General features: G+C 42.1%; 1 protein-coding gene across 5 annotated transcripts in view; it reads right to left on the bottom strand.

Annotated features, from left to right (window-relative positions):
• Positions 1 to 218: 218 nt before the first annotated feature.
• The window catches only part of ILDR2 (immunoglobulin like domain containing receptor 2), a 42,029-nt gene continuing 16,118 nt past the window's right edge, over positions 219 to 26,129 (bottom strand). For 2 of the 5 annotated variants that reach the window (XM_081001514.1, XM_081001512.1), the window contains 7 exons: positions 17,714 to 17,770; positions 15,770 to 15,916; positions 13,790 to 13,969; positions 10,669 to 10,782; positions 4,675 to 4,885; positions 2,962 to 3,702; positions 219 to 1,327 (listed from right to left, as the gene is read on the bottom strand). In XM_081001514.1, the coding sequence (XP_080857640.1) occupies positions 2,976 to 3,702; positions 4,675 to 4,885; positions 10,669 to 10,782; positions 13,790 to 13,969; positions 15,770 to 15,916; positions 17,714 to 17,770 (1,436 nt within the window). In that variant the 3' untranslated portion in view covers positions 219 to 1,327; positions 2,962 to 2,975. The remainder of the gene's footprint in view (positions 1,328 to 2,961; positions 3,703 to 4,674; positions 4,886 to 10,668; positions 10,783 to 13,789; positions 13,970 to 15,769; positions 15,917 to 17,713; positions 17,771 to 26,129) is intronic. The other 3 variants (XM_081001513.1, XM_081001515.1, XM_081001516.1) reach the window with 3 other exon arrangements.

The following is a 26,129-nucleotide window of genomic DNA, read 5'->3' as shown; positions in this document are numbered from 1 at the left end:
CCCAGTTCAGTTTTGGCTTCACTGCTTCCTCAGAAGTGCTAGAGCCCAGGCAATGGTTACAGCAGCCAGACATCACGCTCAATTTTGTCTACTTAGCCCAAGCATAAAACAAGTTATTGAAGATCACGTGCCACTTCGGAACTAGATCTGCCTTCCCAGCATTGTGGCAGATTCTTGGACTATTGATGCTTTAGAAGAACAAAATGTGAACAATGAAGTAACTTTCAAAGCTGGTGTTTCACCCAACCTATTTATTGTTCAAATTTTCTGTTGCCTTATTGAATGGCCGCAGCCAATTACCAGAAAAGGAGCAATATTGGTCCTTGTAGAAGTATAAAAGCAATGGCTATTTTCTCCTCTTTTGCACCCTGATTTTTTCATTCTAGGTCTGTTGTTGTCTACTAGTTGGCTTTATTAAGAAAAAAAATCATTGTCGAGAGAGTACTGTCAGCAGAACCCAAGCTTGAGCTCTGCTTACGAAAGGACCAATCAGCAGAACTAGCTGAAGCCTTTTATGGCTATAGTTCAACTGTAAGGCAATGCTGATACATCATATCAGACAACAGTGAAATAACATGGCACATTCTCATTACAGCAAAATCTACTAAGTTTCACTTTCAAAACAAAACATTAATCTCACTGGTGGCTCCCATTCCTGAATGAGAAGGACATTTAAAAATAAAATAAAATACAGGAACTCCAATATGTTCCTCAATATTACCCTGTCCTCCTTAGTGCAGTGCCCTAGATCTCAGTTTGGGATCATTTCCAGATAGGTGTAGAATTCATTTTGCAGTATTTCTTGAAAATGCCATTTCAAGAAGTCTCAGCATGGGAAGAAAGAGCAAATGGTGAGAGCCCCTTGAACCTGTGGCAACTTTCCCTGTCAAATCTAGGATGCAGAGCAGTACAAGTGAGAAGTCAGTCATATCGGGGAGGGAATATATATCATACAAGAAAGCAGCTCCCATAATACTGTGGGTTCAGAGATGACTGAGGATAAAAATATGGAGACACCATCTTTGCTGGGAGATCAGAAGATGAGCTTGGCAAAAGAAATCTTCTCCATGTTTCATTTCCTTGTCAACTGAGCTTCCCCTTTCCAAGGGGTTGACTGGATGAGAGCAACTGGTTGGAACTAGCTTCTGCACAAGATCTCTATTCACATGATGAAACAGACAAGAGTCTGAATATTGTCAGGTGAGAACACACATCGTGGAAGCCTGTGTGACTCAGCAGTATCACTGTTTCTGTTTTCCAAGTCCATTAACACAACTCTTCTACAACAGCATCACACCACGAGGGACATCCTTGTTGGGAACTCATTCTGAGGGGGAAAAGAGAGGCAAACACTGTGAAACACTAAATCACATCTCTCATAACATGAGAAAAATGTATCCTCAGCAGGGAACAAAAACTGGGTGCTTGGCTTCTGCTTTCAGAAGCTTTAAGGTAGCCTCTTACAGTGGGGCTTCCCTACATGCTAACTAGCTTCATGGTGGCATTTATCAAATCTTTCTATCTTTTACCACCTGCCCACCAATATCACAGCCTCAATATGAAGGGGCCAATTCGTACCTTCTGAAAGCCTGCTGGAAGACCCCTTGTTTTCATTCCTGGTTCAAACCATGTCCAGGTAATTGTTCATTTAAGTGCTTCATCATGAGCTCAGGGTGCAGTTTCTCAAGGCTCCACACAACCTTTTTGTGGCATTGTCTATATTCAAAATTAACTGCTCATCCAGATTTCCTTTTGTGCTGTAATTTCCATGCACAGGTTCACACTTTAAAGCTCTGTGTCCGAGTGGTGTGTTGTTGTTTTTTTTGGGGGGGGGGGGGTCCCAGTGCTTTCCCTGGGAAAATCCACATTTACCACTGAATTGACACAAACAGAAATCTGCGAAAAACCTGGTTGCCATTTGCTTCAATTCAGTTGTAAAACACGAATTGTTCTGGGGAAAGGACTGGGTCAAAAGAAAAACCACTCGGACCTGGACCTGGAAAGCCAGGACCTGTACCCAGAAACGTGGCACAAAAGGGAGTCTGGATGAATCTAGATAAAAACCAGAAATCTCACCACAAGTACAAGGGTCAGAGCGGCTCCTTGTAAGCTGCCAGATGGCACTTGGACCTTCCTTTCTCCATCACCCAAGCCAACATAATTGCACTAACTGATCTTCCTCAGATCAATAATTCTCTAGTTATACATGTGTTCCCTCAGTACTTCTTTATGGCCAGAGCTGCCATGAATGTGCTTCCTTTAACTGAGTGATCAGTGGGCAATTTTCTGACCGGTCAATCACAAACTGCACCAGGCAGCCTTCTAAATTAATTTGGCACATCAGTGGATTATCAGCTAGTGCAAATACACTTTTAACTACTCAACAAGTTATAAGCAACAAGTTATTAAGAATGAAATAGATAGGTTTTCAACTTTCCCATCCAAACACCAGTAGACAGATAGTTAACTGTTCCAACTGCTCAAAAAATAAGATGAACAGATGCCACTTCCAAATGTTGTCTAGACTCTGAACTTTGGAAACTTTTAAAATAATTGCCTTTCTACTCAGGTCACTAGGATCAAATCAAGCAACTATTGCTTTCACCCATCATCAGTGACCCAGAATTCATTTACGATTTACTAAAATTAGATTATTTTGCTTCCTTTCTTATTATCAACCCCTAACCTGCCACCTTCTGCTCAAGATATTCCTCTTTGTACTCCTCAGTTCTCTGAATCAAGGCAGATTTTTTTATAATGCATTTTGTACTCAGATTCCAAGGCCTAAGACTGAAACATGAAAGTGGCCACGATTTTCAGGCTCCCCCTGCAACAGCTGTGCAAGCAGGGCTGAGATCTTTCCCCAGTTGCAACTTGAGTAACAGAACCAGAGTACAAAAACATTGACTACGAAGCGGCCCTAAGTTGTTGCCCCATCAGCCCAGAACCTAGCCACCCTGCCTGGTGATTCTTGCTCAGCCCATTTGGATCAGGAGTGTCAGACATGGCCTCACTGTTTTCTTGGGTTCTTTCTTCCTTTTCTTATCTGAGTTATTCAGGCTTGGTTGTTCTCTGCTTCTGTATGAAGGGCCTCGGCTCAACTCCCGTTCGCTGTATGGCGGCAGAGTGTCTTCCCCTTCCTCTTGCTGTGGAGGTTGTTGTTGCTGCTGCTGCTGCTGCTGCTGCCCTGGTTTGTAAGTGGATGGTGGTGACCAAGCATAGTATGTCCCTCCTCTCTGGCTGGATTGCGAGCTAAACTTTGAAGGTGTCCCGCCATGATCACCACCTTCATCATAGCTTCGTGATTTCCTCTCAAGGGCACTGGTAAGGTAGGAGTGGTCGTACTTCTGACTCCCTCCCGGTGTCCGACACACTAGCCTAGGCAAGTGTTTCTCTTCGTGGGCACGTCTCCTGGGTGGGCTATACGTCCAGCCCCGATCCGAATCTGTCAACGGCTCACGGTTTCCTGCCCTGTGCTTGCCATAATACTCATCGGATGAGTTTTCTTGGTGTTGCACTGCACCTCCACGTGCTCCTCTGGATCCTGTCCGCTCAAAGCGCCGGGGCTCCTGAGGGCCTTCTGTCCGACAGACGTGCTGACTGTAGGACTCGGCGAAGGCTGCAAGTTCATCCATGGAGACAGCCGGCACTCCCATGGAAAAACTCTTCCTTGAGAGCATTTCTGACTTGCATCTCTGCTGGCTGAAAGAGACGGGAAATGGTTCGTCTTTTTTGTTTCAAATCAGTAAGCCAGTCTTGTAACTGGACTTGCCTGCTCGCCTAGGGTGAGCAAGCAATAAACCCCAAGCAAAGCACCTGAATGACATATGCCAGCAGCCTAATATCCTTCTGCCTAGCAAAGGACACACACACACACACACACACAAACACACACACAAACACATGTATATATATAGAATTGCTATCCCATCCTTTCTCCCAAAGGAGCTTAGGAGAACAAACAACGGAGTAGCAAAAAGAATACAATGAAAATAAAGTAAAACCTATTTAAAACATTTAAGAACAATGAAGAATATTTTAAAGCATGTAAAAACAGTCATATAACCTCACAACAACTAATAATTCCAAGGTTGTTGCGAATAGGATCTTTCACCTGTCAGGTGTTTGGGTGAACAGGCATTTTCAAAAAATCCTCTTCAATGTTTATAATGAGGGAGTGGGGAAAGAGAGAGAAATCTCACCAGGGAGGGCCTTCCCTGGTTTGTTTTAATTCATGCTGGGAGAAAATTGGGATAGATAGAAAGAAAATAAATAAATAAATAAATAAAGGAATTTCCACAAATGGGAAACCACTACTAAGAAGGCCCTGCTGTGGGTCAGCACCAACAAGGCAACATCCAGCGGCGACAGCATCAACCAGGGCTCCCCGCTGATTGAAGGACATTTTCAATCACCTTTTATATTAATCTCTTCTCTGGACGTAAACACACCCGGGTCCTCCAACCTTTATTCACAGGAATTTTTCTCAAAGCCCCTCACCATCTTGGTCACTTCTGACTCTTACTCTCTTCATTGTCATTCAAGCACCTACCCCTGCCCCCTCCTAAAAAATTTGGACCGCAATAATTAGAAAGAAAAAGGAGGGAAATCAGGAAAGCAAAAGGCATTCTCCCTCCCTCCCTTTACTCCCCTTCTCCCAGGAGCTGCACTCACCTGAGCCTCAGGCTGCCCCTCTCTGCCCTGTAATCAGAGCATGTCTGTGGCCTAGATGTGCCACCTCCACTGATGACTCCTGCCCAGTATTCTGCATCACCATCCATGTCTCCTGAAGGGGGAAGCGGTTTCCTGCGCACCTGGCGGTAAGATTGGCGGAAGTTGGCATCTTCCTCATGCAAGGAGCTGAGCTCTGAGATGGTGTTATTGTCTGGGATGAAAAAAGGCACAGAAATGCTGGAAACCATGGAGATGATAAAAATAACTCAGAAGACATTGGGGAAAATAGCAATCTAACACTCATGGATTGTTGGAGAGCCTTCACATACCGGAACAGAATTAATTCTTCAAGAAACACTAGATGTTGTATAGAATATCTAAATATTGTATAACAGATCCATCCTTTCTGGATGGATGATTACCTGTAGAATTTTTTCTTTTATGAAATTAAACATTGTGTGAATGGGTGAGAGAGAACTATAAAAATGATAACATATGGGACGACCAAAAGTTCGTCGAAAAAGCACAAAAAAATCTAGATAATTACTTCAGGGATAATATGGATAAAGGGACAAAAACGAGTGTGGTGTGGGATGCAAGTAAGGCAGTGATGAGGGGCCTCTTTATTCAGCAGAATGTATGGAAAAGAAACAACAAAGAAAAAAAGACAAAAGAGATCTTAGAACAGATTATGAATAAGGAACAAAAATTGATAAAAAAACCTAACAATGAGAAGATACTACAGGAAATAAAGATTCTCCAAACCCAATTTGCGATGTTAATAAATAAAGAGGTTGAATGGAATATCAAAAGGCTAAGACAAAAAAACTTTGAGTTTGCCAATAAATCAGGAAAATGGTTGGCCTGGCAGGCTAAGAAAAGGAAAGAACAAAGTACAATTAATAAAATTGAGGTAAATGGAGAAGAAATAACAGACCCGAAAGAAATTAGGAAAAGATTTTTAGATTTTTACAGACAACTATATAAGAATAAAGAAAAGAATAACAAGAAGAAAATAGAAAGATATTTGAAAGAGAAGATGGTGAGAAAGATCCCAACAGATCAAAGGGAACAACTGAATGCCCCAATATGTAAAGAGGAAGTAGAAGAAGTCATAAAAGAATTAAAAAGAGGGAAAACACCAGGTCCGGATGGACTTACATCTAGCTATTATAAAGAGATGAGAGATACGTTGATGGCCCCGTTGGTAGAAGTAATGAACAACATTTTAAAAGAAAAGGACATTCCAGGAACATGGAAAGAGGCATTTATTACAATAATACCAAAACAAGATTCGGACTTAACCCAAATTAAGAATTATAGACCTATCTCGTTACTGAACACAGATTATAAGATCTTCACAGGAATCCTAGCTAAGAGATTAAAAAAGATATTAGTAAAAATCATACATAAAGACCAAGAAGGTTTCCTACCGGGCAGACAATTAAGGAACAATATAAGAAATATAGTCAATGTTATTGAATATTTGTCCGATAGGTGTGATAAACCAGCAAGCTTAATATTCGTAGATGCAGAGAAAGCCTTCGATAATGTGATCTGGGAATTTATGTTGAAAAATTTGGAGGCTATGGAAGTGGGTCATGAATTTTTTAATGGTATCGAAGCAATCTATACAGAACAGAAAGCTAGGTTGATTATAAATAACATCATCACGGAAGATATTAAAATATCTAAAGGAACAAGGCAGGGTTGTCCGCTTTCGCCATTGCTATTTATAGTGGTCCTGGAAGTTTTATTAAATGCAATAAGACAAAATAAGCAAATCAAAGGGGTGACATTAGGTATAAATGAATATAAAGTTAAGGCCTTCGCGGATGACGTGGTTGTGACTCTGGAAGAACCTATAGAAAGTACAAAAGAAATTTTGGATGAGATGGAACAATTTGGAAAATTAGCAGGATTTAGATTGAATAAGAGGAAGACCAAAATGATAGTTAAAAATATGGACCAAGATAAAATTGAATTATTAAAACAACAAACGGAGATAGAGGTAGTCAAAAAGGTTAAATACTTGGGAATTTGGCTCTCGGATAAGAATATAGATTTATACCAATATAATTATATCCCTATGTGGAAAGGAATAAAGAGGGATTTAGAGGTTTGGAATAGATTGAAACTATCACTATGGGGAAGAATATCAATGGTAAAAATGATGGTGCTTCCTAAGTTGTTATTTTTATTTCAAACTTTACCCATACTAAAAGGTACAAAAATTTTTGGGGAATGGCAAAAGACGATTTCAAGATATGTCTGGGAAGGAAAGAAGCCTAGAATTAAATTTAAGTTATTGACAGATGCAAAGGAGAGAGGAGGCTTCGCACTACCAGACATGAGATTGTATTATGAGGCAGCATGCCTGTGCTGGTTAAAAGAATGGGTAAAATTGGAAAACAAAGAATTATTAGATTTGGAAGGGTTCAATAACAAATTTGGGTGGCACGCGTACCTATGGTGTGACAAAAAGAGAGTACATAAGGGATTTGGAAATCACATTTTTAGAGGAGCACTAATAGAGGTTTGGGATAGATATAAAAATATACTAGAACCAAAAGTCCCACATTGGTTATCCCCGTTAGAAATAATGTGTGTTAAGAAAACTAACATGAGAGGAAAGTGGGGAACATATGGAGAAATGGTTACCAATGAAGGAGGGAAGTGGAAAATGAAATCATACGACCAAGTTAAAGCATTAACATATGATTGGCTACACTACTTCCAGATAAACGAAATGTTTAAAAAAGAGTTGAAGGAAAGGGGGTATGCAGAAAAAGAATCAACCTTCCAAAAGGAAATAATAAATAACGAATTTAAAAATCTATCAAAGATGTATAAAATAATGTTAGAGTGGCACACGAAAGATGAGGAGGTGAAGTCAGTGATGGTACAGTGGGCAAGGGACTTAGGATATAATATTCAACTGGAGGATTGGGAAAGGTTGTGGAAAGAGAACATAAAATTTACGGCCTGCACGTTATTGAAGGAAAATATGATGAAAATGCTCTACAGATGGTACCTGTCACCTGTAAGATTGGCAAAGATGTATAAGGTAGATAACAAATGCTGGAAATGTAAATGCAAAGAAGGGACATTCTTCCACCAGTGGTGGGAATGTAAGAAAGTAAAAAGCTTCTGGGATGAGATCTATAATGAGATGAAGAAGATGTTAAGGTATACCTTTGTGAAAAGGCCAGAGGCTTTTTTATTAGGTGTTGTAGGGAAGGACATTAGAAGGAAAGATTGCAAACTTTTCCAGTATGCTGTAACAGCTGCCAGAATCGTATTGGCTCAGAGGTGGAAGCAGGAGGAAATTCCAAGGGTAGAAGAGTGGAGAGCAAAATTAATAGAATATGCAGAACTGGACAAATTAACAGGGAAAATCAGATATACTAAAGACCAAAAATTTATAAAGGACTGGGAGAAATTTGTGTGTTATCTGGAAAATAACTATGGTGCAAATACAACGCTGGCGGGTTTTAAAGAGGCTCTGTAAAGAATTTATGAATATTGTTTAATAGAAATAATGAGGGAAGGGAGGTGTAAATGGCAATATGGAAGAATGGAATGTGTACCAAAAGGATAACTATGAAAGAATGTCAGTGACGTTGAAGGAAGTCTAAAACGGATATGATTTGTTGTATAATGGATAAAATGTATAATGAGTTGGAATTCAATAAAATCATAAAAGCAAAAAAAAAAAAAAAAAAAAAAAAAAAAGAATTTTTTCTTTTATGAAATTAAACATTGTGTGAATGGGTGAGAGAGAACTATAAAAATGGTGAGGGGGCTATTGGGTCGTTGGTTTTATTTTTATTATGTATTTGTGTGGTTTTATATTTTGATTTTATTCTGTGAACTGCCCTGAGACCCCCAGGTATAGGCCTGTATATAAATTCAATAAATAAAATAATAATAATAATAATAATAATAATAGTGGTGGAGTAAGACTTGTCCCTGTTAAACCAACCTTATCAGAAATGTGGATTTAGTTATCAAAAGCAATGCTAAAACTGTTTTTCCTTTACTCTTTTTTAATTAAAAAATATAAACCAATAAAAAAAATCAAAGCAGTGCACATACAATAATTATCAATGCTACACAGATAAAATCTGCAATTTTAAAAAATGAGGATACATGACTAAATTATATTTCATTTCTGGGTAGGTTTGCTTAAATAAAGGCACTAAAAAGCTGTAATCTAAAACAGTATAGTGAGGGCATCTGCCTAATAGGCGGGCAGTTCCAAAGCATAAGTGCTGCCACAGAACAAGACTACAGAACAAACATTAAATGGCACTTGTAAAAGCACCAATTCAGGAAAACATGAGAAAAAAGTGGATCCAAAGAAGGCAAAAAGGGAAAGGGAAAGGACCCCTGGATGGTTAAGTCCAGTCAAAGGCGACTATGGGGTTATGGAGCAAATCTCGCTTTTCAGGCCAAGGGAGCCAGTGTTTGTGTACAGACCAGCATGACTAAACTGCTACTGGCACATGGAGGACCGTGACACGAGCAACGCCGTTTACCTTCCCGCCGCAGCAGTACCTATTTATCTACTCGCACTGGCGTGCTTTCGAACTGCTAGATTGGCAGAAGCTGGTATAGAGCAATGGGAGCTCACCCCGTCACACGGATTCGAACTGCCGACCTTCCAATCAGCAAGCCCAAGAGGCTCAGTGGCTTAGACCACAGCGCCACCTGCTCCCTTACAGATCCAAAGAACCACAAGGCTACCTCTATGTGTCAGTGAGAGATATAGTACTGTCTCTCACCATCAACAGTCTTTCATGTAAGAAAGTAAGAAGGTCTTGGAAAAGCATTTCTAACTTGGCGTGAGGGTCTGCTGCTCAAAAGGAAAAACGTACAGGGAATCAACAGGACATGTTCCAGCCCCTGAGTGCAGCCAAGTAGTTTTTTTTGGATTCTTAAAGCAAAACCAATGTAAACATTGTATTGCTCATAAAGATTTCCATACGCATTTTTTCACAGGTACTCCTCCATAGCAATAAAACATAGGAGAAGCACCCTACTGTGTGTCAGAATTATATGCATTCTGTCTCACTCTTTCTGGAGTGGGAGATAGACCGGCTCTGTGTGATTCACCAAACTTAGCTTTTTAAAATGACACGCTCTTTCCCTCCCATCACCCCCATTGCCTAACCCACTGCACATAGTGACATCTGGATCCTAGGCATCCCAATCTGGAGGAAACCTTTTTATAGTATTTCTTGTGGGTGGAAATGGCAGCATGTTCAGTGATGACTGCTTGAGTACACCATGTAATTTTTTAGTTTTTTTCCCTCAAAGCTGTGATTAAAGTCATTCCTTGAGTCTGTCAAGTGATTGAGGCAGCTTGTGTATCTCTGACAGCCAGGACCAAGTGGCACTAATGGGCTGAATCTATTGAATGTGTATGCTAAAAATAGAGGGCAGCATTTTTATCGGTTGGTGTGTTTTTTTAAAAAAAAACTATATTAGACGTATCTGAATGGACTTGATGAGTCAGTGACTTGGACCACCTCAGTGTGTAGCAATTTATTTCCTGCCGTCTTTTGCTAGAAATGATGGATGTGTACAGACATACATAATGTGGGGGTGAGCCCTATGTGGAAATGCACTCACTGTTTTTTCTCTCCCGGACTGAACTCAGAAGAAACCATTTCTGTGTCTTTACAGCAGAAGGCAATTGTTCACCCTGCTGGTTGGTGGAAACTGATGGCATTACTAACTCACATTCCACCCCTTTCCTGAAGCACTTTTTCCCAATATTTTAAAAACTGTTTCCAACTTTTAAAAAAATGGCAGGGAGGGAGATGAATGTGCATGTGGTGCAATTAAGAAAGGTGGATGCCTTGTTGAAGAAACATGTTACTTTGCATCCTGTTAGTAGCCCAGCCTTCTGCATTAACAGTCCATTCTATTTTGAATGAAACATTGTTGGGTTTTACTAGAAATAGCTGAACAAGTTCCATCTCTTACATCTCTCTCGCATCCTCCTTGATGGGTCAAACTGAGCCAATTCTTTCTCGACATAGTACAGCACCTTCATAGAATCTCTCTCTTTGTCAGCCTGGATTCGGTAGCCTTTCCGCACTATTGGAGAAGTAGTAAATAACTGGTCAGTATGAATTCTTTCCAAAAAATAACTTTCAAGTCCTAAGAATCAAATCAGGATGCCTAACTAGTTCCTGATTGCAGGGGAGAACAGAATCTTATGTGTTCGTTAACTCAAAAGCCATAGGGAAATTCATGAACAATTACACACTTCCAAACCCTGAAGATTTTAGTGGAAAAGTCAACACATTCTTCTCTGGCACTGAAATAAGTGGACCTTTAAAATATGGAACTATAAAGTGTGGGGTCATGCCTAATTTGAATAACAGCAGGGAATACCAGTTTCCTCAAACATTGTGTTTATTGCGTCTTCCCAACAAGACTGTCTATGACGTGGTGCTTCTTCCAATATGAATGTCTCTTTATTATTACGATAAAACTTTATTCATCTTATCCATTTATGAAAGTGACTTTTTAACTGCTAGTGACCTTGATGGAAATTAGAGTGGCATTATACAGTCATCATCTCTTGTAGACCCAGAGGTTATTTTGGCCTTTGGATATCTATTTGGGTAGCTTGCATAATTTCTGCAATTGACAGGGAAATTAGTCATCCTCCCCCCCCCCCCCATTGCAGCTGTGTACTAGGAAAAATTTATACCCTATTTTGTGGAATGTAGATATTAATATCAGAGTGAGTTTAGATCTGTTGACTGATCCCAAACAATTAAAGAAGACACTCCTAAAATAAAAAATGAGCTTAATGGGACTTACTCCCAAGTAAGTGCAACATATTTGCAACCTTAAAGAAATGTCTAGTGTGGTCAGTAAAGTTCTTGTGAGTCATTCAGTCAGGATTTGATTCCATTAGCTATTCCATATAAATCAGAGATGATTATAGTAACCCATGCAACAGTATTTATAACAATTGCCCATGCCTGGTACCTGAGAAGTGAGAGGGTGGGAAGGATTTAAGGTAAAGGTAAAGGTACCCCTGCCCGTACGGGCCAGTCGTGTCCGACTCTAGGGTTGTGCGCCCATCTCACTTAAGAGGCCGGGGGCCAGCGCTGTCCAGAGACACTTCCGGGTCACATGGCCAGCGTGACGAAGCTGCTCTGGCGAGCCAGCACCAGCACAGCACACGGAAACACCGTTTACCTTCCCGCTATAAAGCGGTACCTATTTATCTACTTGCACTTAGGGGTGATAGGTGGGCAGGAGCTGGGACCGAAAGACGGGAGCTCACCCCACCGCGGGGATTCGAACCGCTGACCATGCGATCGGCAAGCCCTAGGCGCTGAGGTTTTACCCACAGCACCACCCCCGTCCCGGGGAAGGATTTAGCCGTGCTTTATAATGTATGCAACCAATTTAAAGTACCGTATTTTTCACCCTATAGGACACACTTTTTCCCCTCCAAAAATGAAGGGGAAATCTGTGTGCGTCCTATGGGGCGAATGCAGGCTTTCGCTGAAGCTTGGAGAGCGAGAGGGGTCAGTGCGCACCGACCCCTCTTGCTCTCCAGGCTTCAGGAAGCTATCAGCAAGCCTGGGGAGCCCGCGGGAGTTCCCGCAGGGCTCCCTAGGCTGCGGATAGCAGCCTGCTGCCCGGAGCGCGCTGAAGCAGAGCACCCCGCGCTTTGGGCAGATATCCGCAAGCCTGGGGAGCCTGCAGGAGTTCCCACAGGGCTCCCTAGGCTGCGGATAGCAGCCTGCTGCCCGAAGCGTGGGACGCGCTGAAGCCGCGGCTGGGGGGGGAATAACTTTTTCCCCCTTTATTTCCCCCCAAAAAAACTAAGTGCATCCTATGGGCCGGTGCATCCTATAGGGCGAAAAATATGGTAGTTTCAGAGAAGCAGACCCAACACCATGTCCGATACCAATGAAATGAAAAATGCAGTGGGTTGTTGGTTTGTTTTTCAAAGTATGTGTTGATTGAGCATCCTAGTTCAGTACAGCCATTTCTGTGCAGTGACATTTAAAGCACACACACAACATGTTGGGTTGTTTATGATACTTTTCAGTTCAATATAATTCTGCTTTTGGTCAAATAATGATTTATCACTCCTGAATCTGCTCCAGATCTTTTTGTTAATAATGAAAGAATGTTTTAACAGTTCCCCTTAACTCATCCATTCTTATTTTCAGTGGAGGAGAGCAGAAATGCACAGATTATTTAAACCCTTTTTTCCAATGACTTTTCCAATGATCCCTCAAAAGGTCAGTACACTAGTACAAGGGCACAGGAGCTTTATTGCCAGCATTTGGTCATCAATTGCTTTTCCAGGAATGCCATCTTAGTGCAGTGCTGCTATTACCAATTAGATTCTTCCTTCCGAAATGCCACATGCCGTTTCAAGAGCTAGTAGTACAAGCATTTGATCCTAACGTATTGCACAGGACTGTTGATAAAGAACACCTGCCATTTTCTTTGGCTGCCTATCACTGATAAGCAAAAAGGCATGTAGCGCTATCCTAAGCACGTTCCACTACGTTCAGCAGAACCTGCTGCTGACTAATGTCCATAGGATTGCACAAAGTTTTTCTCTGTCTCTTAATCACAGATCAGTACTGATTCAAGGCATGTGTGACATAACCAAAAGCACATGGAAATATGCACTGGGCATGCTGCCACCACACTGAACACTTGAAATGGGGCATGGCTTTCTTCTAAAAAGTTCCAGGCAAAATATGTGGTGGAAAAATATATATAATACCATAAATTTTTGCTCACGAGTGGTAGACATGAAGCAGAGGTGCAAAAAGGATTTGTGTTTTTACTTTGCATGATTATGCAAACTCGCACATTTCTTAATTTTGATATACAACTGTCCATCAAAAAACATACAAAGAAGTTTGTACCTTATTTTTCAGGAAAAGTCACCCTTTCCTAATCTCGAAACTTTCCTAGTTAGAATGAGGATATCCCTTGGTTTTGTTAATTTAATTCCATGTGAATACACTTGTATACATTTTCCTCCCATTCTGCTTCATTTGAGGGCCCTGCTGATATATTCTGACAAAGACCCAGAAAGCATCCAGATTACCACTTTGTCCTCCTGCGCTGGATTCACTTGCTGCCAAGGGAGGAAGGTGTGACTTCTCCATCAGGACAGCATGAGATGGGACTCCAGCCGCAGAGTGGACAGAGGGAATATAATAAGGCCCAGGGATTGATGTAACAGTTGAAGGGTATCCAGCCTTCGCAGCCTTTCCTGCTTCATACACTGGAAAAAAAAGGTAATAATTAAAAATGAAGCATTCACCCTGTAGTGCTTCCCATTTAACAGTTTGTAACTGCTTTTGATTTTAGCAACAGAAATTGCAACAGCCAATTGATTCGTCCAAGATCTTTTAAATGAGATGATACTGAACCCATTTTAAACAAACAAGCTCAGCAAGTGTCATCAGAAATGTTTTCATGTTTCAGACATACTACGGTCTATATATCTTCAGCAGCAAAATCAGGTTCAGGTCATAACAAGTCTTTCTATCAAGTATATTTCTGCAAAATAATCAGAGGATTTGTTTATTTAAAAAGGGGGTTAATTAAAAATAATTAAACCACCGAGTAAACAAATGCAGAACCTAAATGAAATTTGAGGAAAATTACCCAGAAGCCTAATTAGCAAAGAGCATTCACCATGTAAATAGATTCTGTTTAATTTATCTTATAGCGTCATAGCAGTTCACCTTTAATACTACTGGAAGCCTCAAGCATGTATTAAAAGCCTGCAACTAGTTGGCCAAAGATTCCAACTTATATCAGAATGGGATTTGGCTTCTCACAGCAGACACAGGTGTGCACTGAGCATTCATGTGACTGATATTTCTTTCCACACAGTCACCCTGATCCAGCAAGATCTCTGTGTGGAAGAAAGCTTCTGTGCATGCCACCAGATGGATTTAAGAGGCACACCTGGCTGCTCATTTACATCTGCATTGCTATGGACATCCAGTCACCATTCAGCTGACTGGTCCATCTTTAGATTTATTTAACATATGTTCATTTGGCTTCTGCTGTTGACTGAAGTCACTCACAAACATCAAGGAGACATCAAAATTCATCAGTAATTATGCAGTCATGTTTAAAAAAAACCACCAACCCACCTTTTCAAAGTTAACAGTAAAAACAATGGGTTGATTCCATTGCTGGCTTTTGAAAATCCCCCTATCTACTGTATCTCTCCACATTATTTTCCTTCTGTTCAGAGGGTTCACCAACCCTCATGAGGTGTTTCCCAGAAGGAAAAAGCAGCTGCAGTAGAAGATAAGACCAAAATTGAGTGCCCCAGTTTGCACAGGTGTATTTGCTTACTACTGATGGAAAGCCACCACTGGATGCAAGAGACCCAAGGAAGCTGCCTTATACCGAGTTGGATCATTGGTCCATCTAGTTCAGTATTGTCTACACTAACTGACAGCAGCTCTATAGGATTTAAGAAAGGGTTCTTTCCCAGTCCTACCTGGGTGTGCCAGTTTGAACATGGGACATTTTGCATGAAAAGCAGGTGCTCTACTATAGAGCCCAACCCTATACAGATACATACTCCTCTCATCCAAACCAGTGAAAGCCTGAACAAATAGATAGGCCTTCATGGATTTTTCAAAAGGCTAGCAGGAAGGAATACTGATAATCCTCTTTCCAAGGGGCTGTTCAAAGGGCGTTTTAAAGCCTCATAAGAACTAGCTGCTCAACTCCACCCAGAGCCCACAAGTTGAACATAGCTGCGGCTGGATTAGAGCCAATCTATTTTGCAGTCACCCCATGGATGATTGACATCCATATGAAACTCTGCTCTGTGAAAGGTCAACCAATACACGTTTGGCTTCTCAGTTCCCAAGGCAATTCGTCAGCCTGATTTTAATGAGCAACAATACTTTAGGGCTGACAGCTGGATCCTTCAGTTCTGTGAGAAGCACAGGAGGAGAAATATCATTTTAGCAATGAATATGGCAAGGAAGATGGTGTATCTACATGAAAAAGTGCTTCAGAATTTCGTCTACATTGTGAACAAGTCACTCACATGCCCGTGGACAGCAGCAGGTATCTGGGCAGCAGGGGCAGCGGACGTAGCAACAGCAGCTATGAGGACAGCACTGGCACCAGCAGATCCCAACCAGGAGGAAGAAGAGGAAGACCCCCAGGATCACCAAGCCCACAAACACCCACTCTAGAAAGAGAGAGACACAATTGTATCAAAATGTTAGGACCGTTAGCCAGTTAAGATTAATTCAGTGTGTGTGTGTGTTTACAAAAACCTCGGAATGAGTGTCTTTGGGGAATACTAAAGGACATGTAAATCAATTGAATTTGATAAATGAAAACATCTATTAATGCTTAGAAGGAAAGGCCACCTTCAATATTTTTCACTCCATACAGGCAACCCCCTATTTATGCACATTCAATAAGTACGCAACCACGCACATACGCATCATACAGAATCTGGAAATGACCCGAAAACGTCACGAAAACATCACCAAAAGTGCAGAATGGGGCGGGGGCCCAGCCCCTTCATAAAAAACTGCCTCGGCCCCTAGTAGTCAGCACCTATGCTATGATCCATAGATTGCTTCCATTATACCTAATGTTTACCTGGAGACCCAAATAAAGCTATAATTATCCAAAGATTGAACTGCCCCAAGAAAACAAAAGTGCTTTTGCCCATCTCTCATAGCAAAAACCAAAAAAGCAATGGGTAGGCACAGACAGCAATCAACTAAGTGGTAAATGGCAGTGATTTTAAGAAAATAGCAGCTCCTCCATGTAGCATTGTACAGTTGTATTGTGTTCAGTTGTATGTGCAAGTTAGGATTTTCCCAGTAGTAGCAGTCTCCAGCTACACCAAGATAGGGATACACACAACAGCTTTATATAAACAACACTGGAGTATCCATCGCAGGAGTAGATTGAATAATACCCTAAATCTATCTTGCCTGTAGGGTTTTTAAAATATCAACCCTCAAATACTACCAAACCGCCTATCCATGTATGTCTTGGTTGCTTTAGCTGTGGGACGCTACTAAACAAAAAACTTAATTACTTACCAAAGCTGCTTCTAGACTGTCACTAATTTGCGGGTAGAATGCAATATAGCAGCTAATACAGAATGCGGCAGCTAGACTGGTGACTGGGAGTGGCCACCGAGACCACATAACACCGGTCTTGAAAGACCTACACTGGCTCCCAGTATGTTTCCGAGCACATTTCAAAGTGTTGGTGCTGACCTTTAAAGCCCTAAACAGCCTTGGTCCAGTATACCTGAAGGAGCGTCTCCATCCCCATCGTTCTGCCCATACACTGAGGTCCAGCACCATGGGCCTTCTCACTGCGAGAAGCAAAGCTACAGGGAACCAGGCAGAGGGCCTTCTCAGTAGTGGCACCTGCCCTGTGGAACGCCCTTCCACCATATGTCAAAGAGAAAAACAACTACCAGACTTTTAGAAGACATCTGAAGGCAGCCCTATTTAGGGAAGCTTTTAATGTTTAATAGATTATTGTATTTTAATATTCTGTTGAAAGCTGCCCAGAGTGGCTGGGGAAACCCAGCCAGATGGGCAGGGTATAAATAATATATTATTATTATTATTATTATTATTGTTGTTGATGCAACATCATACAACCTCCCCGCAAATAAATCAGAAAGAATACTCAATAAACAGCAGGCATCATAGAATCTCCCTGCAAACTTTGTGAAAACAAATCTGGATGAATGCTTGATGGACAGGTTGGTATGGAAGTGACCCAAGTGAATGGTCCCATGACTAACAACAAAGTCACCGTTGTCTTTGCATGCTCCGTGTCACTTGCTAAAGCCCCGGTTGTTCTCCCCAATTGCTAGTTGCAAGCAGTTATGGAAAAGGCGGGGAATCAAGGGCACATGCACAAACAGATGAATGCACAAGATGCTGTGGATGAATGGGAAGATAAAGCAGAAGAAGAATGGATAAAGTGTTAGATGACGGAGTACCTGGCATAATCTCCACAGCAAAACTGGGCAGGAGATCAGCAAGCAGCCCTGTCCTGCCTAGAAAAGACAGAGGAGGGGAAAGAAGGAGAGAGGTTAGTGCAGGAAAATCACTCCCTTGCCTCAGCATGAAGCCTGCTCTTATGTTATGATGAGGTTCTATGCTAGAGATGGGGGAGACATTTGATTCAGTTTCACATTTAGAAGTGAATTCACACTTTCCAAAACAGTACAAGAACAAACCCACAGCCATTCTGCAAAATTCGCATTATTCCAAATTTTGCAATGGACTTTGCCAGCCAAGTAACGTGTAAATAAAAAGTACCTGCTGGAGTAAAGTGTGCATAAAAATGCATATAATAGTGAAAATAACATACAAAATGTATTCTGTTGGAGAAAACTACTACCAAAAAGGGTATATTAGGTGAGATTATGTACAAAAAATATTATTAAGTGAAATTCACACTAAAATGCTGATGAATTTTCATGAGGACTTTCTTTTTTAAAAAAGAAATGTGACGTGTAAATGTGGATAACTGAATTTAAGATTAGAAAAATGAGAAACTAGTATGATTCATGTGTGGTTTCTCTCCTTTCTTATTTCTCAGTGAACTGTACAGGAATGGATGCAGTTCCCTTTCTCCACATCTTTAAACTGATAGGGATTTAAAATAGGTAAAGGGTAGATATAGGAAATAGCTGCAGGAAGCACTGCTTCACTGGAGAAATAGTAAGTATACATATTACATCGTTTAGCTTCATGCATACATATGTCTCTTAATGAAACAAGACAAAAAAAATAATTTTGGCCTAGACTTTCAGTATATATGACCTATTCCTTTTGAGACTTTATTATAGGTAGCAGTCATAAATTCTGCATTGAGCCTGCATAGATTGCTTCCAGTTGACATGGAAACAACCTGGTTCAGCGGTGCTTTACAGAAAGGAAAGGCTTGACATTGTAAAACAGTACTGTCTGCGTACTCCACATCTGTGTTAATAGCAACTTGGGTCATTCCAACCTTGACTGCCTCTGGTACTTTTAGAGATGTCTGGTAAAAACCCAGAGATGCAGGGAGTTGGGGATAAGGTCTCTTAAAGAAAACTGATATTCCTAAAATTAGCATTGTAATCTGGATTTTTTGTTGCAGTTAAAGCACTGATAAGATCTCAGTTAAAATGGAAAATGCAAAGAGCTGAATGATTGCCACCATCAGTCCTGGCTCTTGTGAATACCCCAGCTATACAAAAAACATTGGCCCAATTTCAACGAAAATGTAATTTTATCAGCATGGTAAGTAGAAACCTCTACAGAGTTTAACATTTTCACCTTCTACGTTTATGCATCTATATTTTGTTACAGCTCTTGATTAAATGGTTGCAATCGAACATTTTCATATCCAATTCAAGAGCCAGCTCATTAGCATGATTAGATATCATCCTGAGACCTGCAGGTTTCTTAATTGGTCAAAAAGTTAATCACCACAAGGAGCCATCCCAGTGTCAAAATAATCCACAAAATTACTGTGGATGACCTACAGTAGAATGTTCAGATACAAATGTGTATGGATTAAGTCTCTTGGCACTCAGAAGCTCCACAAGCGCACCATGAATGGAAAGAAAAGGAGAGTCATCTTGAATACAGTGTTACGTTGCAACTTGCTCTTAGTAGACTTATACTGCAATCCTAATGCATCTTCATTTAGCAGTGCTATTGGATTCAATGGGACTTAATGCCACGTGACTGGATTGCAGTCCAAATAAACTGCATGGAGCATAAGATCAGTTCATTTTGCTTTACTGTATTTATTTAGAATCCATTCATGAGAAAGGGCAATATTCTATCTTCAGGAAGTTATAGGCCACTGGCTACAGAATTCTAGATACAAACTTGTCTCCACATCCGTCAGCCAGTTCTGCATTAAGCAAAATTTAGACTAAGATCACCAACTGGAATTAAATTCTTTCCTACTTCTAGTTTTCCCCATTGAATAAAAAAGAGGGCTATACTTATTAAGACTACAGTATATGTTTCTGGTCCCCTAACCATGAGGCTATTGTCAAAGCAACAATAAAAGCACTCTATAAAGTCTAGTAACGCTTTGCTACCTGTTGCATTTCATCAGAGCTGCTGTTATATCACCACTGTAACATCATCAATCATGAGTGGCTCTTGGAACCATAGTGGAACGCCAAACTGATTCTGCAGATAATGTGCTCACATTTCCTTATAACAATAATTGTTTCTATCACCAATAGTTTTCTTGCAACTATCTTTGGGCTGAACTATATGTTACACACATAACAAAAGGCCAGAAACTCATTTTCCTAGGGGAAAGCAGTTTGCACTGGAGAAGCAACGGAACAGGGAAGGGATCTTTAACTCTTACTATTCAGAGTGCTTCTTCCTACCAAATCCTGCTCTCTTTTCTACTGCTATCCCTACAAGGTCCCAAATCCATGGTTTAAGACACCTGGTGAGGCTACGAGCACTGTTACGCTGGAAAAGGGTGCTACTTTTTTACAGTATAGCATTTTCTTGATCTAACTGTGCCCCTCCAAAGTTCCTATTTTCCTTGCTGTGGGTAAACATATGAAAGGTATCGATCAGGAAAATGGCATGGGCGAAAGGCTTCGAAACAACATGGCAGTCCTGATTCAATTCTCCCCTTCCCTTTAAAGAGAAACTAAACATTGGGAGATCCCATCACAAATCTCCCACATTTCATCTGAATGTAACACTGTACCTATTCCTTCATACACATTTAAAACAGCAACTGCACTAAACACTAGTCTCAGTTGCATGTATGTTTATGACTTTCAGTCACAAAAAGCAAATATGTAGGGAGAGAAAACTTCTAAACCAGCCTTTTCTGACCTGGTACCCTCCAAGTGTTTTTTTACTGTTAACCCCATTGTCCCTGACCATTGACCATTTTGGCTGGGGCTAATAGTGGTGGGCCAAAACTATCAGAGGCTACCAGGTAGGAGAAGCCTGCAGATATCTGGAGCGTGGGGTCATGTTTTCTAGTTAGGGAATTGTTTGAGGCCAAGTGTGAATGCCTAAAGAGCTGGAGAACTGAACATCCCTAGCACTCTCAAACTGTGATCTGGCCTCCAAAACAAAACAGGTGTGGTAGCCAACCTACCAAGCCCTGTATTCCAGCACATCCTGTCAAAACAGTCAGATCGGCCTCGATTGCCAGGGACTATTCTGCACCCTCCACACTCCCACAGAACGGTTTACAGCCAGATTCCAGAATACAGCATACACTTCAGACAAAGCACACACACCCGCCCAAAGACTGTGTGTGTTTTGTTCTCGTCTCACAGATTTCTTCTTGCCCTTCCCTCCTGCCCACCACCCTGTCTAATGTGAAGAATTCAATCTCTAAAGGAATTCACTAAGCTCTCTCCTTGGGGGCTAGTTCAAAGCACGGGGGTGAGGTGGAGGCGGGGCAGAGGCCATGCCTAGGTCTGAACCTGATGACTTGAATATTCCAAGAGAAATTAAACAGCACTAAATAACTGTGCTATCGCCCACCTTTCAGCATTTTGATTCCCCCCTCCTTTTACACAAGCTGCATTAATTCAAAGATAACCGCTCTTCCCAATGCTGCGTAATTCCACCCCCCTTCACAGAACCTCCCCCTGATCCTAGTTTTTAATACCGGCTGTTAAGTAGGCTGCTGAAAAACACTACAGCTGACCCAGCCGCTCTTGTTCATACCAGTGGTAACCACAGCAACGGTAGGGGGGAGGTAACACATGGGCCTGTCATGAATGCTTGCTAATTGAAGGCCAACTTTCCTCCCACAGGGATGAGCAACAAGTGAACCAAAAATATATAACGAATGAGGACAAAAGAACACACTGGGTGAGGAAGGAAAAGGTCTGAATACCTCTTGGAAATTTTCAGGCAGAAAATTGAGACATTTTGCACATTTAGAAATTTGATAATCCAGGCGCAAGGCAGATACGACACAAAATGGGACTATATTTTTTTGCGGGGGGGGGGAATAGAAATTTGAAGCGTACAGTCAACAAATACACAAGGGCTGCCAAGATGCAGCTCTAATATTCTTAAAGGTTTTGGTTTTAGCAATCTGCTTGAGGAAACACACAAGTCTATTCCACTGCCAACATTCAGTTGCTATTTGCTTCCCAACCCCAGTGATGCAGAATGAGAGCATGAGCATTCAGGCTTCCAGCCAAGGGGCCACCAACATTTTTGGGTACGTCCAGGGGTACATTTGCAAAATGGGGAGTCTGCCATAGGTCTCACATGCGCATTGCAACCAAGCACACACTGCAACCTAATCTATTGGCTGCAACAGAATGCCTCTTTCAAATCTAATTTCAGCAGGCAAAGGAGACCCTACGGGCACCAGAAAATAATAATAATAATAATAATAATAATAAATTTTATTTATATCCCGCCCTCCCCAGCCAAAGCCAGGCTCAGGGCGGCTAACAACAAACAAATAATCAAACAATCAAATAATCCAACATTCTAAAACATTTCATTATAAAAATTAATTAAAATCAAATTAATGGCAACCGTTAAGCAAAGTTCTGTGCAGGTTGCCAGAGGAGGGAGTCAGGCTGGGCCCTGACCAAAGGCCTGGTGGAAAAACTCTGTCTTGCAGGCCTTGCGGAAAGATGTCAGGTCCCGCAGGGCCCTAGTCTCTTGTGACAGAGCGTTCCACCAGATTGGAGCCGCAGCCGAGAAAGCCCTGGCTCTAGTTGAGGCCAGCCTAACCTCTCTGAGGCCTGGGACCTTCAGGATGTTTTTATTTGCAGACCGTAGGTTCCTCTGTGGGGCATACCAGGAGAGGCGGTCCCGTAGGTATGAGGGTCCTAGGCCGTATAGGGCTTTAAAGGTTAAAACCAGCACCTTAAACCTGATCCTGTACTCCACCGGGAGCCAGTGCAGCTGGTATAGTACCGGATGAATGTGATCTCGCAGCGAAGACCCCATAAGGAGTCTCGCCGCGGCATTCTGCACCCGCTGGAGTTTCTGGGTCAGTCTCAAGGGCAGCCCCACGTAGAGCGAGTTACAATAATCCAGTCTGGAGGTGACCGTCGCGTGGATCACAGTGGCTAGGTCAGGGCGAGAGAGATAAGGGGCCAACTGCTTAGCTTGGCGGAGATGAAAAAATGCCGCCTTTGTTATAGCTGTAATCTGCGCCTCCATAGAGAGGGAGGTATCGAAGATTACACCCAAACTCTTAACGGACGGTGCTGGCACTAATTGCACCCCCGCAAGAGATGGGAGTTGCCCCCCCAATCCCATATCGTCCCGTCCCAGCCAGAGGACCTCTGTCTTCGAAGGATTTAACTTCAACCGGCTTCCACGTAACCATCCAGCCACAGCTTCCAAACATCTGGTCAGTGTGTCTGGGGCCGAGTCAGGATGGCCATCCATCAACAGATAGAGTTGGGTGTCATCGGCATACTGATGGCAACCCAGCCCAAAACTCCAGACAAGCTGGGCGAGGGGGCGCATAAAGATGTTAAAAAGCATCGGGGAGAGTATCGCACCCTGAGGCACTCCACACACCAAGGAGTGGCGGGATGACAATTCACCCCCAAGCGCCACCCTCTGTCCCCGACCAGAGAGAAACGAGCGCAGTCATTGAAGGACTGTGCCCTGGATCCCCACGTCGGCAAGGCGGTGGTCCAGGAGTTCGTGATCAACCATGTCGAAGGCTGCTGACAGGTCTAGAAGAATCAGCAGCCCCGACCCGCCTCGATCCAGCTGCCTGCGGAGATCATCTGTTAGGGCGACCAGAGCCGTCTTGGTCCCATGACCAGCGCGGAAGCCAGACTGGAATGGATCCAGAGCCGATGTTTCATCCAGAAACCTACCAAGCTGTTCAGCAACCGCTGAACAGGCCTCTGCAGGTGCAGATGTAGCCAAAGGTGCCACAGTGGCAACCACTGCTCTAGCCACCAAAGTTGCTTCTGACCCTTTCCTCTGAAATTGCCATCCTTTGTACACTCACTTTTTCATGGGACACCTGCATTGCATCATTGCTTGCCCACTGCATTCCAGAAAAAAAATGAGAGGAAATTAGTAATTGAGATCTCTGTCTCTCTCTTTTCTTCCTCTGCCCCCAAACCATGTGAGAGCAGAAACTGACATTGGTGTAATTAAAAGACGCTTGGGGTGGTTGTACCTTCCTCTAAAAGAGGCAGTCAAACCCTCCCCTCATGACCATCTTCTTTAAGAGATAACTTCCTCAGGTTAAACCGTGACCTGAGCAAACCTTCATTCCTGTACAAAGGTAAGGAAGGACATTTATTCACCTATTCTCGTAATTGTACACTGGGAATAGATCTGAGTCTGGCACTTAGTGGAGGTGCCAAACTCAATTCAAAATCAAAAGCAGGAGAGTACAGAGAAGGAACAAACTGGCAGGGGAAAATAGCATATTAAGCGATCCAGATAACAGATCATCCATCTTGGCTTCCTGTTTATTATTGCTATTTCTTGCTGGAAAGGGAACTGCAGACATTTGATAAATCAATTGCAACAGTAGCATAGATTTCAGTGTATTTCACCTCCCCATAAACATATTTTTATCTGTGCGGGCTCCAAGCCCTCCTGTTTTCATGTGTCAGTAACTCATAGCAACTATCCTACTGCTAGGCTGACTAGATGGCCCAGTTTATTAGGATTGTCCCAGATGGTTATTTCCAAATGGCAAATTTGTCCTTGTTTCAATAATAAAAAGAAAATCTAGGACATGCTGTCATTGTCTCTATTCCCGCTGCACTGCTGATTATACCTTTTGTATAAGTACATCCAGCAGCTGCCTCTCTGCCGTTTCCCTAAATGCACCTGCTGCCTCTTAAACCATCAACGGAAGTTTGAGCCAGACACATAATCAAGTTGCAAGGAGTGGGCAGCAAAGTCTACAGAGAAGGAGCAGGCACTGATTTGGCATAGCATGTACAAAGCAGAGAAAAGAGCAGATACGGGGAAGTGAGTTACAGTGTTAAAGCAAAGGAAAGATATACTGATCCAAATGGCAGGGGAATAAATCAGAAGGGCAAACTCAAATATGGGGAAGGATGAAGAGAAGTTGTAAAATTTTGACAAAGGAAAAATAAATAAATGAGACAAGAGGTAAGTAGGTTATGGAAAAAGGGAAACATCCTATGAGACAAGACACACAAAAAAGGTTGAAAAAACACCATGGATGGTCAATGTGAGGGGGTGAAAACATGCAAATGTAAACACAGTAAAATAGCAAGTGCAGCTAAGCACAGAATAGGAATTTATGATAACATTGTTTTTGGACATATTGGATTACAGCAGTCTGGTTCTGCAGCTCTCTAATGGGAAAAAGGAACTATTGTTCTTCTAGCGGTGGCAACGTGTGGCTATTTGGCAAAACCATAGCACTTGTTGGGCCTCAACATTTAGGCATGATCCCATAACAGCATAAAAAAGTTGTAGAGAGGAAACGCGTCTCTTGTAAATCAGAGGGGCATCCAGGAAGCCACTGAGAGATTTATTGGGAGAGTGTGACCATGTAATGAATTCCTCTTTCCTCCCTCTGCTAGAAATAAACTTCTTCTTTTCTGCCCATCCCTCTCTTTCTTGTTTTGTCAATCAAGGGAAGAACAGCAGCAGCTATTTGCAGAGATCAAAGTTTTAACAGGCAACAGAGACCGCCAAGCAGGCTGTTACCATAGAAACCTTAGTAACGGAGGCCTTTGAATTGTGCCGGTATCCTTTGTTAGCAGCATGTGGCGGAGGCTGGCGAGTGAGAAGGAATGATGGGGAAATCTTTGGACAACAAGCACCACTTCTAAATAGCATTAAAAGAGGGGAGTAGGACTGGGCAGAGGAGACTCAAAGGCTGCTACCAGTGCCATGTGGGCTTGAGGCAGAAAGGGGAGGGGGGAGTTACAGCACACTGAAGATGCAGATGGGAACTACCACTCCATCAGAAACAGGCATTCACAGATCATGACAAAAAATAAATAAGGAGTTACTTTGTTCTACCCTTTTCATATTACTACTATGTGTGCTATTCTGTTAAGTTTTACTCAGAGCAGGTCCATTGAAATTAATCAACATGGCAAAGTCAGGTCCATTACTTTTAATACCACCCAATGAATACCACCCACTGTTTGCTTACTGATTTGTTTATAGGTGTCAGGAGTCAAGCCTGCAGCAGGATGGTGGGACCTTGGCCCCTCATATAAAGCAGAGATTTAGGCTGTGTGTCACACCATGCTCTTGGCAAAGAGCCAGAGTCCTTTGTTCTGAATTGGCCAAACTAATGAAACTCTGAGAAACACATGACCAGTCTCCCAATGGCTTTTTATTGTTACTGAAAGGCAATAAGGGGTCAGGGATTAGGTATCTGACTGGAGAAGGAGCAGAGGAAGGAGTGCCTAA

The sequence above is a fragment of the Podarcis pityusensis genome, assembly GCF_964106645.2.
Source record: "Podarcis pityusensis genome assembly, chromosome: 4".
Classification (NCBI taxonomy): Eukaryota; Metazoa; Chordata; class Lepidosauria; order Squamata; family Lacertidae; genus Podarcis; species Podarcis pityusensis.
This window is presented reverse-complemented; position numbering and strand designations above follow the sequence as displayed.